The sequence below is a fragment of the Triturus cristatus genome, chromosome 6 (genome assembly GCF_964204655.1).
Source record: "Triturus cristatus chromosome 6, aTriCri1.1, whole genome shotgun sequence".
In the NCBI taxonomy this organism is placed as follows: Eukaryota; Metazoa; Chordata; class Amphibia; order Caudata; family Salamandridae; genus Triturus; species Triturus cristatus.
In genome coordinates this window covers 1,542,380,894-1,542,397,989 of record NC_140589.1, presented here as the reverse complement: position 1 = coordinate 1,542,397,989, position 17,096 = coordinate 1,542,380,894, and the positions used below count along the sequence as shown (strand labels likewise).

The window sequence follows — 17,096 nt, the reverse complement described above, 5'->3', positions numbered from 1 at the left end:
ATACTGCCTTAAATATAAAGAGTGTCCATAGGTGTAAGGAAAAAATAAAGACACTGGTGGTGCAGGACACAAACCTGATTATCTTATTGGCAGAGGAAATATATTTGGTAATTAGTGTTTACTGCTATTTAAGTAACATTATACAAAGGTTTTACATGTTTGTTTTGCGAAAGCCATGACACCCTAGTTGAAAAAAACGAACTATTTACAGGAAAATAACACTTATTTTTATTGTTACTTGCCATAAATATAGAGTGTTCTGCTACCACTTGTGTGATCCTGTACCACGTGTTTGAACCTGTATGTCTTACCATGACCATTCTTTAAGGGGATAGCTTTCCATGTGTGACTGGAAGCATATTTGTGAATGGAGGGTAGCCTATCTGGGTAGAGTTTAGTGCCATGTAAGGGGGTTTGACTGGTGATTTGAATCCTCAACTTTGAAGTGGGGTGTAAGGCTTGCAATCATTTCGAATAAGTGGGAAGGAGATACATAACCACATTCTTCCATACCTTAATTCCATCCGTTATCATGGCCTCCACTTAGTTACAGAAAGGAGTTTTAGCCATAATGTCGGTCATTAAATAGGTTTGCCAAGAATCATCAAGTTTACTATTTGCATCTAGAAGTTGGCTATGGATTCAAGTGTCTGAGATTACCCTCCACATTAAGAGAACTTGAGGTTATAGCTTACAGCTTCACAGAGTAAAACTCTAACCAACTGAGCACAAAACTGGAACAAGTTCACAAGAAAAAAAAGACACAAATGTGATGTACGTGCAGCAAAAGAACAACAATATTGAACCCAACGTAGTGTGGCAAGCCTGCAACAGAAGATTAAAATCTCAAAGTAAGACCTAGCCCAAAGTGTGTGACCTAAAACAGCAGCACAATCAGACAGACTACCTAGGGTGGTGCAACTGGAGCTCTCCAGAAAACACAATAAAGAAATGATCCTAGGATGGATACTATTAGACCAGGTCCATCCATGGGTTGACCGCATCTTTCACTAGATATCCCTAATGCTAGAGTGGGCAACTAGATGCTATGGGCAGAGATGGAGAGAAACTTTAACAGCGTTGGGCACAGGCGCTAACACACAAGCACCCACTCATTCCCCTGCACAGATGCCAGCAGAGGTACTCAATTTTGTGTCCTACTACTGACATCTGTTGCAAATTCCCTTTACCATAAACAGTCGACTTGAAACAGTGAAGGCCTGCAGAGGCCAACCAAGAAACAGCAGAGCATTCTGGTCAGCATTTCATGGCCCACGTTCACTCACAAAGTGTGACTCGCAGTAAGGGGCCTGCAAAATATGGCTAATCACCATGCAGCTTTCAGTAAGTGTGTGGTGTCTGGTCAACAATAGCAGGCCTGGAGCATTACTATGGGGCATGACAGAGCAAAATAAGTAGTTGGGAGGGTGCAGACACTTTGCTACAGCGCTGAAGGGTAAGATGCAAGCCTTTTGCGAAAGTGATGGAGAGTTTGTTTGTGGGTACTCACAAACTTTCATGGCTAAACATGCATTTAAACTCTCACTTCCCACCCCTTGTGTGGGGTTTGCACCTGTGCAGTAATAAGGTGTGGAGAAATATTCAGCAGAAGTAACAGGATTTAGATCTGAAAACTCAACTTCTGTGACTACCTTGCAACTATAAATCATTTCATTTGAGCTCATAAATATGACTTATGAGTGCATACGGCTGGCTCTACAACCAGGCAATATTCACTATTACTGCTGCCTGTCTTTTCCAGGGACTTTACCGGAGTCTCTGTAATGCCACCTTTGGCATTCTCCTAACTACAGAGACTCAAAGGTCTTTCTGACACTAGGAGTTTCTGGTAGGGTTGACATCAATTGAGGATCCCAAACTAATTGACAGAACCAGATGCAAATCAAAGTGCTTCACAACCCCATCAGGGGCAGGATGAACTAAATTAGTGCTATAATACATCTGGGTTGTGAACGTGTTGTAACAATGACTGCAGTCCAGAGTGATGATCCCGGATATTTTGATGGAACAGCAACCCTGTGGCATCAACAGGGGGCGAGCCACAGTCCAACTGCCAGATGGACAATGTTATCACAGGGCAACCATATGGTATGAGGATCTAGGCAAGGTTTGAAAAACACCCAAAGATACATGAAGATACTGCTTGGTGGGATTTAAGGTGTGAAATGTGCTTAGAGGGTTAGCTATTCTTGTAATTCAGAGTTCGAAACAAATATGGTAATTTTATCACAAACACTAGGGCTTGCATAGAAGGAAAACTTATATAAGCCTGTAAATACTAGCTTTGCCTTGGCATGTATTAACGTCTATTGTTTGTGCTGTAACTAATTGAATACTTTTAACCAATTGCCTCCTTTCTGATACGGACGGATAATCATTTTCTTTGTTTGATCTGTTTATTAGATTTTGTACATAAGTGCAAAAAAGTATACTATCATATCAATTATCATAAAGAGCCAGCAGGCAGTCCACCTGGCTAGATTTGTAACCCAACATCACATCGGTATGAAAAACATCCCCAATATCTATTGCATCTAATAACTGTAAATGGCATACTCCAGTAAACACTTAACTACATTCTTCTGCAGCATGGCCATAAAATCTTGTGATAATACAATAACATTCTACTGTGAATGCACATCTCTATTGCTTATATACAACTTATATGGCTTCACTCCGCCATATTACATCAATCTGTTTATGCAATCAAACCGTCTTATTAATAACTACCAACATAGGAACATCATTAGGTGGAGGGAGTGGGGAGGGGGTGAGATCTAGGGAGGGGAGCAGGACCCTCATAAAGGTGGGTAATAAAACATGGATCTCAGTTGCAGCGAGACGTTACCTTATCATCTATCCTATAGTTGCGCTTCATGTCTGCTTGGAGAAATTTACATAACAGTTCGGGGTGTATGGGACGCCCCTCCCAAACTACTGTACATCACGGGCCACGGTTCAACACATACATTACGCTGTATCAATCCGGAAGAGAGACATCCGGAGGGTCGTCTGGCACCAGCAGTCCTTGAAGCATACTTAGCATTACTTTCCATGCAGCAGAGATAGGGAACTTACGAAGCCCAAGCACATCGTCAAGTACTAAGGAGACCGCCTCCGCCTTAACCCAATTCAGCATTGAGAAAAAGCAAGCCTTCTTCGGTGATGCGGCTGGATAATCATACGTGGTGTCTCCCTTTCAGTGATGGGTGTGGAGGACCAGAGAGATTCTCACCGACATACCAGAAGCTCTCTATGAGAAATATGCATGTTTTGTTTTTCTTCTGCCCTGCATTTAGCATGGGGGCAGAGACAACATTGCGGATATGATGTTGTTTGCAAGACAGTGGCAAAAATATGAAAGCTAGTGACACTTACATGTGTGTTTTTCAATGATCACATTCTTACAATTGATTCTGCTGAAGGATTAAGCAATGCTGCCTATGTGCCTCAAAAGCCCTCTTCCTGGCTCTCAAATTGCTGCAAACCGGGTGTGCCAGAGCTGAAACCTCAAATCTATAAAGGCGTACATAGAATGCATTCTTCTGTTTGTAACATTCTGGTGTTTAGACATTTGACTCGGTCTCCAGCATATATATATATATATTAGAGTATGGGTGAATGAGGGAGAAGAGGTGCTATACTAGTTACAAACCATACCGGCGGACATGACTAAACCTCCTATAATCAGTTAAAGCATGCAGCTGGAATCAATCTAAATGGTATTTATCTTCAAAACTGGTCAGCTAGTAACTTAATTGGCGGGGTCAGCAAGGAGGGTGAGGGGATTATAAAAGGCACTTTGGGGTAACTGGGGCAGAGACGCCACCTGTGTTTTAGCAGTAGTGAATGGCCACCTTTTACAATACTCACTCTGAGAGCTCATAGCTTTGGCACAGGGAGATAAAGCAATGCGCCAGGGATCACATAATATGATCAAATAAGAGGGAAACCATCTGCTGAATGCAGTGATACTGTCACACGGGTGTTTGGTTTAATCTCTAGGAAAACACTGCTACTAATACCTGAAAGAAATTATTTGAGTAGCAATCTTCCTTGAGGATGATTCTATTATCCACCAAAATATGTCATAAATACGGTTCAGTTTCAAGCGTGAAAAGCAACATTACAGGGCGGTTGTGCCTTTTTTTCCTGGAGCCTCGCTTTGGTCTGCAAAACATCCAAGCTAAGTGTCCATTATGTACCACTGAGTGCATTCTGATGGCCCATTCTCCAGACCCAACAAAGAAACATCACTTTCCAATCCTGCACATCTGGCCCACACAAGCTACTGCCTTTTGGGATGGCAGGCTTCTACCCATCTGCTCCCAGCAGCCTAAGCATGCTAGGTGATGAGAGGCCAGATACCCACAGGGATTTTCTTTTTTTTTGTTGCAGTTTTATATAGCACGAACTAGACCCAAAGGTATTGGAGCGCTTTACATGAGCACCAGTTATATTACACAAGGAAACATTTGTTTTGATAGGCACGGAGAGATGAAGTGATTTTCCCAGAATCACAGGATGTTGAGCTGACGCAGAGACACGAAACGTGGTTCTCCAGCTCCAAAGTTGGCAGCTCTGGCTGTTACGCCACATTCTCTCCTGTAGCAAGAGGATGGGGGGTGACTGACACTGCTGGAGCAAGAGCGCAGTGCAGTCTCTCCTGAAATGAGGGACCCAAATTTTTTTCTCTGTACTTCGAGGGAGCACTTCTGCAATTCAGACTCTATGGGTGCTGTCCGGCAAGCGGGAGGTGCAGAGTCTTAAGCTTTGAAATTTACAGTACAAGTCTGAGATAAGTCTAGATGTGGTTGAGTCTCATGGTGAGCTGAACTCACATAGTGCAGTATGCTTTCATAACAGAAGGCAGCAGAAGCATGTATGAGAGCATCAGGGAGACATATGAGGCTACCACTAGGGGATAGACTGGCCAGGCAGCTCAGGCTGTACTGTTCCTATTGGAGCTGGGTCAAGACTGATTTGAATATGCCTGGGCCTAAACTAAGTGAGGTGCCAGGTAGGGCAAAAGAATGCTACCCCGAGCAACTGCCAGTGGTTAGACTTATTGAAAACATTCCTCCCATCACTTTTTGTGTGTGGGGGTAGGCTGCAGCTTCAAGACACACACTACTAAGAGACGTTTCACACAGCCTACTTTTAAACCACTCTCCAAGTCACCACCTCATGGTAAAAAGGTAAAGGGAGAGAGTCTGGAAGGCCATGCGCTCCATCATGTGTAAGGAGGAAAAATAGTTTCCTGACATCAGCAGTTTAACAATACACTCGAACACTCTAAAAGTAGGATGAAACCAAAACAACCAAAGGAGAGACAAATAGAATAAAAGTGAGGTCAGCTATCCAATCAGGAGCAGGGAATTGAAATAAATAAGATAGCCATCCAGTCATGAGCAAGAGGCGGACCCAAAGCGCACAGGGTTTGTCTTAAAGTACTGGTTACAATGCTGCTACGTTAGACACCCAACACCTTAAGTGGGACTGCAATAATAATACATCCAGGTGGCAAAGACAAAGCTAAAAATGATCCTCAGTTACAGACTCTCTTTTATTCAAACAATATTTAGCACAGAGAGAAATCTCACACTTTCTCATGCTCCTCAGTGCAATGTTATGCACATGCTTTTAGAATGACATAGCATAAGAGGTGATGAGTAACTCCCTTTACGAAAATGTGGATACAAACATTCTACTGATTTGATTCTGGGGGTCACGGATCATTTACACCGGACAGGTGGAGTTGCAAGTGATGTTGGTGAGTATCTATTTTCTTCATTTAAAAATTTGAAATTAATCTACTCATACTTACCGATTTTGAGGAAGAAATAGGGAAAGACAGCATAACAGAACATCTAAGTGTTCCTTACTTACTGCTCCCACAAATTACCTCTTTTTGTGTAATGGAAGTATTCTTCAAGCACATTACAAAGGAGGCACCAATAAAAGAGAGTAGAGTATTTCAATCCCTGAAAATGGCTTATTTGTAAATGAAGGGGAACAACGAGATCCATCTCAACCGAAACACAGTGGATGAGATAATGATGCACCTTACGAAGATCATCCCCTAGGTGCCGAACAACCAAACAACAATTCAGTGCTGTCACTTAAGAAAAGTATAACTTAGGATAGTTCATACACTACCTTATTTAAATGCTGAGCTATGTAACCTCTTCCACAGCCCACATCCAAAGCCAGGGGAAAAACCCTTTAAAGAAGAAATAAATGGAGAAAGTGTGATCAGTACAGTCTGTGTGGTGTAATTAAGAGTGTATGTTTGATACAATGTTACTAATCTAACAGCTTATCTAAAAAATAAAATAAAGGTCTCTATTTCTCCCCATCCCCCATTTTTTTTGTGTCGTGGCCCATTATCTTATTGACATTCCATCTCAAACATCAGAACAAACGAAGAAATTCAAACAAGAATATTTACAAATTCTACAAAAACCTGGAGTAGCAATGATAAATGGAAGCAATTTAAATAAGCTTACCTAAAAATTATTTTTTGTTGTCACACTTTTTATGACCAATGCTACTTAAATTTGTGTTTCTTGGCTCTCTTACTGTAAGGCATGGTAAATATGTGTAGTCAAATCTTGTTGGATACTAAATGTAATTCTGTCTAGAATGTACTGATCAGTAATAAATATAAGGGATGTGGCTAAAAGGCAAGGGATCACACAGTGAAGTATTCTGATGCAGAAAATAAGTTATAACAACTGCCATTTGCATTACATTATAAATGCAATGTATTTATTTTGTGTAAATTAAAGCCCAATATATACACATTAATATCATAAATCATTACACACATTCCAGAAATAATTATTTTCAGTCTATTTGCTAAAAAACTAATTTTATCGAATGTATAGTTTAAAATTATGGAGGAATCAGATTTTATCTAGATAGTTATGCAAATAATCTAGCGCATTCAACACACCTTTTGTAACAGAAAATATGAACAAAACCATTTTGACATACCTCGAAACATCAAACACGCGATCTGCTATTCTGCCACCAACCTACAGAAAACAAGAAAAGTCTCATAAAGTAAATTATTGTTAGTCAAGTTGATTTATATTCCACAATACCAAGAAAGAGGTTTAAGGGATTATTTTGAGCACCAGCATTGTGGCTGCATGTATAGGGACCTATGAGATATGTGATATTAGATACAAGGTCATGGTGTTAGGTCAGGGACCATGCTTACACAATTACATGGTAAGACAAACTATAGCTCGGTCCGCTTCCGGGACGTTTAGAGCATAGAGATTCAGTCATCGAAAAATGCATTTTAGCATGCATGGGGAGTGGAGAGAAGTTTAAACCTTAGTAATGGGACAGACTGTCTGTTCAGAATGGTTCACCATTCTCTTGTGAGCATTTTATCTTAGCTTAAGATTAGGATATTCAAAGCTCAGCTAGCAAGGCTGTCAGCAAAGCTGCTTGAGTGGCATTCTAATGAATATATCAATTTAAGTAGTATGACGACTATAAAAGGGAATGTGAAATTGGAGAATGCATTATAGCATGTATTGGCGAGATGGTAGTGTGCAGAGATAAAAACAAATGTACAGGGGTCTGGTGTTGGGGGAGGTGGTAAAAACTGTGTCAGAGGGCTGGAGAGGAAAAGTAGTTTTGTGCTTTCAAATAAGAATATTGAGGCAGCAAATGTGGGGCATTTATGTATTAATATTACAGAAGTGAGTATTAGTGGCTGCCATGGAAGTGGAAATGCTGGTGAGGAATTGTGCCACCAAGCGCAGTGTACAGTATCTCAGATGTATAAAAAGTACACTAGTCGAGATGTGTGAACACACAAAGACCACACACCACTATATGGAGCATCCAACATATACAAGACGCATAACACACGATATGGCAGATGCAAAAGTAGCAGAGTGCAGAACACTTCAGATGCTCCAGAAAAACAAAAACATTGTTGGTGTTACACACATCACATCAGCTCACAGGCATACACAACAGCTTTGGCAGCATCCTTGCATGAGTAGTGAGCTAGTAAGGGGCAAATTATTCAGCATGAAGTGCTACAGTATTCAGTTTCTTGCACAACACACATACACTAGGCTTACCAGAAGAGTGCAGTGAATTTGAGCCCGAGTCAGAAGAGCTGCCGGGAATTTTTAAAGGCTAGTAAGTCCAAGCATTTACTCTGTGATCCTCTGAATACATCAAAACATCCCCAAGCTGAACCTGGTTGGGGACTCGAGGGCATGGACATCAAACTGTTGGGCACATGGAGTAGGTGTGCACCTCAAAAACCATACCATAGTGATGCTAACTGTTGGGCCGAAAACTATATGAAGTGGATCACAGATGCTGCAGCTGACTGTTGAAATAGCTGTCATGACTGGGCAGATCTGTGCTGATTGAGAACGAACTCTGTTAATATATGTATAGACCTAGCTAATGAAGGTGGCCTGGTCATATCCTTAGCCCGAAGCAGCTGCAATTGAGTGGAATTGATTGAGGAACTACACAATAACATACAATTGGACTGAAATCACCAAACATACCACCTGCATTTAGCAGGAATCTAAGGCTGGTTGAGCTAGACGTGTGGCTTACTGCCACTGGGTGGGGCAGCACACTGCCTGGCGGACATATCTAGCCACACTGCCCACTGTACAGGCTCACCTTAAAAATGGGAAAGGCAAATGGGGAAAAAAATCAAAACTCATGTTTGAAGGTAATTAAAGGGGAGCCAGGTCCCTTGAAAAAGATCACTACCACAGCCCACCGAACATGGTGCCCACTAACCTGCAAACAACAAAAGCGCATCCCCCACCCTGGCTCAGAGGATGTGGATTTGAAAACACTACTCTTGAAAATGAAGGACCGTCTAGTTACAAAAGCTACTAAAACAGGCATGTTCACCAGTCGTCTAGATAACATGAAAGAGCACTTGGATAGGTAACATCTATCAACAGATGCAGCAGAACCTATCAGACATCGAAGAGGACGCCAGTCAACAATCTAAGCTACTAAAAGACTAACTCTGCTGAGCTGGCAAAGGTAAGGGCCAAGAATGACGACTTGGAGGCTCACTTTCACAGGAGTAGCTTAAGAATTGCGGGATCCTCAAGTCACCCGAGTCAGTAAACATGGGGCACACCAAGGGCTATGTTGAGCCAATGTTGTTGCCATTTTTGCCTGGGAAAGTCTATCCTCAGTATTTATAGCTGAACATGTGCATAGTTCAACGATGCCCAGACCCATTCTGGGAGCCCTACCACACCCAATAAACATCAAACTTCTCAACTACAGATGGAGATACATTGCTCTGTCTGGCTAGAGACAAATCGCCAATGAAATGTACCCGGGCCACAGTTTTCTTTTTGCAGGACTTCACACTTCCGTCCAGGACTTCACACTTGCTGTCCAGGAGGCCAGGAGAAAATTTCTATCAATCAAAAAGAAATTGAAAGACCTCGGCATTCAATATGCCATGCTGTTCTCTGCACAGCTTAAATTCATGCACAGTGGCAAATCATGAATTTTCACACAACCAGAACCTGTAGACACCTATATCGCAAACGTTAAAAAGCAAAACATATTGCAGATAATGAGGAGCCTGCCTCCCCTTTAAGCCAATTTTATAAAGTGGAATAGCATTTTGACAACATGACACTCACTTATGAATGTGGGACTAAGACTTAGGACCGGATTTAGGTCTTGGCGGATGGGTTACTCCGTCACAACAGTGACGAATATACCATCTACCGAAATATAAATGTCATTATATCCAATTGGATTTATATTTCGGTGGACAGGATATCTGTCACCGTTGTGAAGGAGTGACCCAACCGCCAAGATCTAAATCAGGTCCTTAGTCATGTAGGGATTGAATAGAGGGGTATATACATAGCAGAGGTCCGTTGCTATAATCTTCTCAACTCGCCTACATGACCAAATGTTGATTGTACCTACTGAACGTTCAGCCTTACACCTGTAACCGCTTGACGGACGCCTTAAGCAATCTGTCAATTAGAAAGTTTTGCCAGGCTCACACTCTAAATAAACCAGGTCAGATTATACCCAGTTTAACTAAATGGATATGCTTCTCTCCACGAGTGATATTAACATAGATACCTTTGTTAGAACCATAATGTCATGATTAATATAAATGTTATGCTCGGAAGTTCCTTTGGGTAAGTTCGTCTAGAGGTTGGGGATTGATGTGGCTGGAAGAGGGAGATATGGCGTGTAACTATGTTATGTTATGCAGATTTTTAGAGCACACTATCACCCACAAGGGTATCCTGGCGCTGACCAGGTGCGAATCTAGGCACACCTAGGCCTAGTGGGACTACTCTAAAAGCCAGGTCTTCATCTTCTTGCGGAATTCAGGAAGTGAGAAGGCGGCTCTTATGTGTAGCGGCAGGTTGTTCCACGCTTTAGGAACTATGTAGGAGAAGGCTCGACTGACTGATTTGGTCTTCCGTATGTGTGGGATATGTGCAAGTCGGAGTCCAGACGAGTGGAGGAGTCAGGAAGGTTTGTGAAAAAAGATGCAATTGTTGAGGTATGCTGGGCCAGTGTTATGTAGTGCCTTGAAAGAGTGGATAAGTGCAGGAAGCTGGCTCTCTATATAGCGTACCAAAATGAGGTGCACTGTGCAGAGAGTCCAGGTATCCATTATTATTGTACTAGGGCTTGCTTTAACAAGCCCAAGGTGCTCTATTTGTGGTAGTGAGGTCCAGCCGTATGGCTTATCAGAGGGGAGTGTTAGGCAGATAGACGGCCGGAGGCTGTCAGGATCACATGCTGTGAGAATCTCTTGCTCAAGAGCTTGTTTTGCACTTAATTCTTTTAACCTCATTTGATATTTGTCATTGATTGCATTGCCTATTAGCTTACCTTATTTCCCCGGTCTGCCGCGGCACTTCGCTGTTTGTTGCGGATGGAAATGAGCTTTTACCTTAATTCCTGTGAGCCTCCATTTTCTGTGTGGTGGGGTTAGCAGTGTAGTCTTTTCCGGCCCAGCCCATTTAACACCATTCTGGCTGTGACGCACAGCGGATAGACGGTGGGAAGCTGTCAGGATCACACGCTGTGAGAATCTCTCACTCGAGAGCTTATTTAGCAGTTAATTCTTTTAATCTTATTTGATATTTTTAATTGATTACATTGCCTATCAGCTTACCTCACTTCCCTGGTTTGCCGTGGCACATTGCCGTTTGTTGCGGAGGGAAGTGGACTTTTACCGTACTTCTTGTGAGCCTCCATTTTCTGTGTGGTGGGGTTAGCATTCTAGTCTTTTCCAGCCCAGCCTATTTAACACCATGCTGGGCCGGACGCGCAGAGGGCGGGGCTCCGGATCCCCTAAGGCACGCGTGTCTGCACCAGGCCGCGCCTGGACTGCGCCTTGCGCCAGGACCCCGGGTTGTTTTATAAGGGATACCTCTAAGCATCTCTCTTACACTAAAAAGCTGGCTTCTTGAGTTGCGAAGGCATGGAAAGCCCCAATGCCACACTATAAATCTGGAAGCTGACTCATATGATCAGCTGCTTGTCTGCCCACTTGTAATTTTAAGCGACTACCTGCTAAAGCTAGTCATACTCCTGCTGAAGATCTATCCCTCTCCTCTATTTCTTAGGAGAACGCCTTTTTGGGTTACCTCATTAATGCTAGATCCCTGATTAAAAATAAAGTGGAGTTCTCTGACTTTGTATCCTCTCATAGTCCAGACTGGGTTTTCATTACTTGAGACCTGGGCTAGGGACTGTTCTGGCACTGACCTGGTTGATGCAAATTCCACAGGGATATGTTTTATCAGGATTTGACAGACTAGGCAGAATTGGTGGGAGGCTAGGCATTTTATTCAAGGACTCCTATACCTGTTATATTGAGCCTTCAACAACATCCTCTGACTCCTACCAAGCGATATTCTTTTAATTAAAAATACTTTCAACAGAAAGCTTAGCTGGAATCTTAACTTATCGCCCTCCAGGGCCCAGATCCTCTTTTACTCAGGATTTCACTAATCGCATAGAACCCTACTTGGGGAAACACAATCTGACACTTTTGGGGGATTTTAACTTTCACTTGGATAGGCCCCTATGGCAAAGTTTCACCATGCCATAGTTTCACAGAAACTATGGCATGTTGTTGCTTACCACAGCTGGTAAAATCCACTACTCATGAGGCAGGACACATTTTGGATGGCATATTTTCCAATGATTCCCACCTCACGGTAATGGAGCTGCTTCAACTTTCCTGTTCAGATCATTATGCTGTTCCTTTTTCCCTAGTGATTTCACTACTTCACAAATCTTTGAATTAAGAAAATAGAAAGGGGATTATAAAGCACTATAGTCTTATAATAAGGAATCTCTCCTTAAAGCCCTTAGCAATAATCACTGGACCAATCATTTTGACGCCAATATGGCATCCACTGAGTTCTCCGACTGGCTGTCGACAGCTATTGACCCCTTTTCCACCCTTAAAGAGCATAATGCAGGTAGAAAAAAGCCCACTGTCCCTTGGTTTTCTGAAAGGCTAAGGAACTGTAGACAATCTTGCCGCCACCAAGAAAGTATCTGGCGGCGACATCACGACCCAATTGAAAGTGATCATCATAAAAAGAAATTAGCTGTATAAAAAACCGCCATCAAAGAGGAAAAATCATTATTTTAATCTAGAAAGGCAGAATCACTCAGATCCTCTAGGGAACTATTCAATGTAATTAATTCTCTCTCCTCTCCTCCTGCCTCAGCTTACATGGACAGCTCGCAGGATCTCTGTGACAAGATGGCTTCCACTAAAAAATCTCAGAGATATATTCCTCCCTGGACAATCTTAACCTAGAGCTGTCTAATACAGCTCCAACAACTAGCTCTGTTCCCTATAACCCTCCCTTACTCAATGAAGGGGAAGCTAAACTATCCGTCTTCTCTTCATTGTACCACGTGCATACGGATCTTCTTTGAGGGGGAATTTCATCTAGACCCCCTCTGGAACCCTGCCCATTAAAGATTATAAAATTAGGATGGGAGGTGATTGACCCTCACCTAACAATCATGCTTAATGTGGCTATTTTATCAGGTCAGTACCCAGTTATACGGAAAACAGCAGTGGTCAAACCAATATTTTAAAAAGCTACTCGGAACTAAACAATTATCGGCCAATTTCTCTCCTACCAGTCCCTGCAAAAATCTTGGAGAAGTACTTAAACACCCAACTTAGCTCCTACTTGGAGCAATATCACCTGCTTGATGGCTCCCAGCATGGGATCGGGAGTGGCATTAGCCCAGGGACTGCTTTAACTTCTGCAGTATATACGTATTCAAGTAGATGCTGGGCACACTTCTCTTTTAAATCTAACCGCAGCCTTTGATACCATCTCGCCAACCAAAGTTGGGCGGCCGTCTTAAAGACATTGGGGTCTCAGGCTACGCTTTGGCGCCTCTGTCCTCATTTCTCACAGATACGTCACAAAAAGTAAAACTGGATCAATTCTACTCTGACTCCACTTACACCTTCTGCGAGGTGCAACAGGTTTCCTCATTGAGTCCAACCTAATTTAACATTATGTCGCCCCTCTGACCAAGGTTATTAGATCCTTTGGACTGGAAGCATTATCCTACGTGGATGATACACAAATAATTGTATCAATCACCTACAGCATTGAGGCGTCCGCTGCAAACTTTAAAAGCTGCATGCGGGTCGTGGCCACTTGGATGGTAGACAACTACCTACCACTCAATGGAGACAAAACAGAAGTCTTGATCTTTGGCAGTCAACAATCCATATGGTCCCACTCTAGGTGGCCTGAAATGCTCGACCCATGCCCTGTCCTGCCGTATCAGTGTAATCTTGGTCTCATAGTTTATAGCTCACTCTATTTTGACCCCCAGATCAACAGAACGGTTTCCATCTGTTTTGATATTATCAGGATCCTGAAGAAGGTCTTTCCATGTCTTTCTCTCTCCTCTCAAAAGCAGGCAGTTGTTGCTTTGGTTCTGTCCAGATTGGATTATTGTAATGCTCTTTACCTGGACATTAACAAGGGATCTATCCATAAACTGCAGCTTGTACAGAATGCAGCAGCAAGACTTGTGATGGATATTCCAATATTTCACCCATTTTCGGCATCTATTCCCAAGCTGCATTGGCTTCCACTAGAAAAGAGAATTCTGTGCAAGGCTCTTCATAATTCTGGTTCCGAAGGCATTAAAAGACTCTTCCAAAGGTATGTCCCCGCTAAACAACTGCCGTCTGCCAGTAAAAACTGGCTGATAGCGCCCAGGTTCAGGAGGGCCAGGTTGGGGGGGGCAGGGGGAGCCTTTTCTGTTGCTGCTTTTAAACTCTGGAATACTCTCCCTCTGTCAATTTCTTGTCAAGATTTGCATCCACTTTTTCGAAAGGCCTTAAAAACTTGGCTCTTCACACTCTAACAGCTATTTTCCATCTTTGCTACTGACGATCTCTGGTTCTAACCCAAGCGCCTTGAGGTCTTTGGGCAAAGTTCGTGCTTTGCAAGATCAACATTCATTCATTCAGGCATCTGTTGCACACACAGAGTCAATAAATGAGACATACACTCAATAAGGAAATCCAACACCAAGTTTGAAAAATAACAGATTTTTATATGAATTTAGACACCAAGATCTGAAATATTAGGTAAGTACTTTTCGAGTCAGCGATTTTCAGAAACAGAGAAAATACAGCTGTCAGATTTGAGGCATGAGCCTCGAACACAATAATGTTATCCTATGGGAGAAACATACACTGCATCGGGTCACTTGCAAACAACTTACAGGACTGATCTTCCGGACTTAAGGTAAGTTGAGGAATCAAGGTCCTTAGAACCACCAGCAGTTTTGAGTTACCTGCCCTGGTGTTTCCGGGTGAAGAGGTGCTGGTCGCAAGGGTTGCCTTGAATGCTACCACTGAAGTCTATGGAGAAACCTGTAAGCAGAAAAATACTGCAAGTGGGAACTTTGAGACAAGTCCGTCGGAACCCAAAGGAAGGCGCGGTTCATGAGGGTTCTGGAGCAAGGGTGCATTGTTGGTAGGTTGGGTGCAGAGAAGTTTTGTCCGGTGGGTCACTTGCATTGGAAGCTCTTACTTTTCAGGTCGACCTGAAGATGGGGAGCAAACATGAAAGCAGGGGCGCTCTCACCGATGGCATCTTTGATGCTGGCATCCCACATCGGTAGTTCGGTCTTGGCGGGTTGGTGTTTGGGCTGGACACTGAATAAGCCTTGGCTACTGTAAGGGGTACGGTACCCCGGGTATTGGTACAGGGCAGCCCTTGGGGGTCCTTGTGTCTCCAAATTTGGTGGGGAGCTGGATCTGACCTCCTGTAGCACAGTGACCTCCTCCTGGGCAGTTGCTGCATCAATGACCCGTTAGTCAGCAGATTGGAGAACCGGATGTTGCGGTTGGTGACTGCAGGGAAGTGGCTCCTCCACTTCAAGGGAGATTCTTGCTGGTTGGTGAAGTGCTGGCAGCCCTTTGAGGCTTTTGCAGGATGCAATGCTGCAGGGCAAGTCGAGTCTTTGCAATTGTCGAGACAGAAGCAGGCAGGCAGGGTCAGCGCCCAGTCCACAACTAGTCCTCAGTCCTTGCATTCTTTGACACTTATTTGTCATTCTTCTTCTGTAAATCAGATGAATCTGAGTTCTTGGTGTCAGCGGGCCACCTAAATGATGAATTTAGAGGTGTTAAGGGGAGTGAATGGTAAGAGCCAATGGGCTACTTTCCCTAGGGGTCACTACACCCCATGTATGATCACTTCTTTTAGGGAGTGGGCATTACCCTCTCCCAGAATTCCTAATTCCACCAAAAGCAAGATGGTTGAATCCTTCATTCGTGGAGCACATTAGGCAGCTGACCTTAGGGGTGTAACTGGCCTGGTAGTGCAACAAGCCTACTTGAATAGCTAATTTCCTACCTGTCCTGGTGCCAAATGAACCTCAGGAAAAGGAGGTGGCATTCCAGGGTCCGGGGAAAGCCAGGGTTGCATATCAAAGGTGTCAGGGGCTTTGAAGCCTTACCAATATGCTGTCACCACATAAACAAAACCTTCTAACATGGAACGTCTGAGGGATTAATGACCACAGAAAACACCATCACATATTAGACAATCTGAAATGACATGCGACTGATATTGCTCTAATTCAAGAAACGCACCTCCAGCCCATTAGATCCAACAGCTTTGCAAGCTGCTGGCGATTCCCCCGCTATTATTCCTCCTTCTCAACCTATTTAAGGGGAGTTGCTATATTGATCAGAAGAGGTGCACAGTTTAGACCAATTACCAATTCATTCTGAGACAGACACACAAGAGCGGGTTGTTTTTGAGCATGGAATCTAGGGCAGCACACACAAGAAATCACAATCCTGAACATATATTCGATGATATCACCTTCTACTCAGAGGTCGCATCCAATTTAACAGTGACTAGTCCACACTACATAGTGTGGGCAGGCGATTGTAAAATCATCATATCTACAGGAATGGACAGAACACACATTTGCCCCAAAAACACAATCGGGCCTGGCTGGTGTATCGATTACAATACAACAATTTGAGCTAGTAGATGTGTTTTGCACAAGCTCTCCTACTGCCCAGGTATATTAATTCCACTCAGCGGCTCACGCTTCTTCACCTAGGCTGGATTACTGGTTAGACATTACAGACGTTATGATATGGGTGGAGTTTGTAAAATATCTCCCAAGGACTCTTTTGGATCACTCGTCAGTTCTCCTGCTACTCAACATCCCAGACTGTGCATCCTCATACTGATCATGGAGGTTGGGCTCAGAGGAATTTCTGGACTCAGAAATCCGCACCTAACTATTCCAGGCCATCGGCTCATATTTTGCAGAGAACAAGGGCTTGGTGGCGACACAAGCCATGCTTTGGGAGACATTCAAGGTTGTTATCCAAGGTGAATGCTTATCAAAGAGTCATGGAATGCATTAATCCCTTATGGGAGACCTGAATAAAACTGAAACAGAGATGACTGGAGCGCGAGTGAATCACGTTACGGCAGTGTTGGGTGAGCTCAACTTCAAACTATTTG

At 43.2% G+C, this 17,096-nt stretch overlaps 1 protein-coding gene across 1 annotated transcript in view; it reads right to left on the bottom strand.

Annotated features, from left to right (window-relative positions):
• Positions 1-17,096, bottom strand: part of NDUFAF5 (NADH:ubiquinone oxidoreductase complex assembly factor 5) — a 111,469-nt gene that overhangs the window by 55,244 nt on the left and 39,129 nt on the right. The window contains exons 2-3 of the mRNA XM_085612702.1: positions 7,021-7,061; positions 6,181-6,244 (exon numbers count right to left, since the gene is read on the bottom strand). Coding sequence (XP_085468828.1) covers positions 6,181-6,244; positions 7,021-7,061 — 105 coding nt within the window. The remainder of the gene's footprint in view (positions 1-6,180; positions 6,245-7,020; positions 7,062-17,096) is intronic.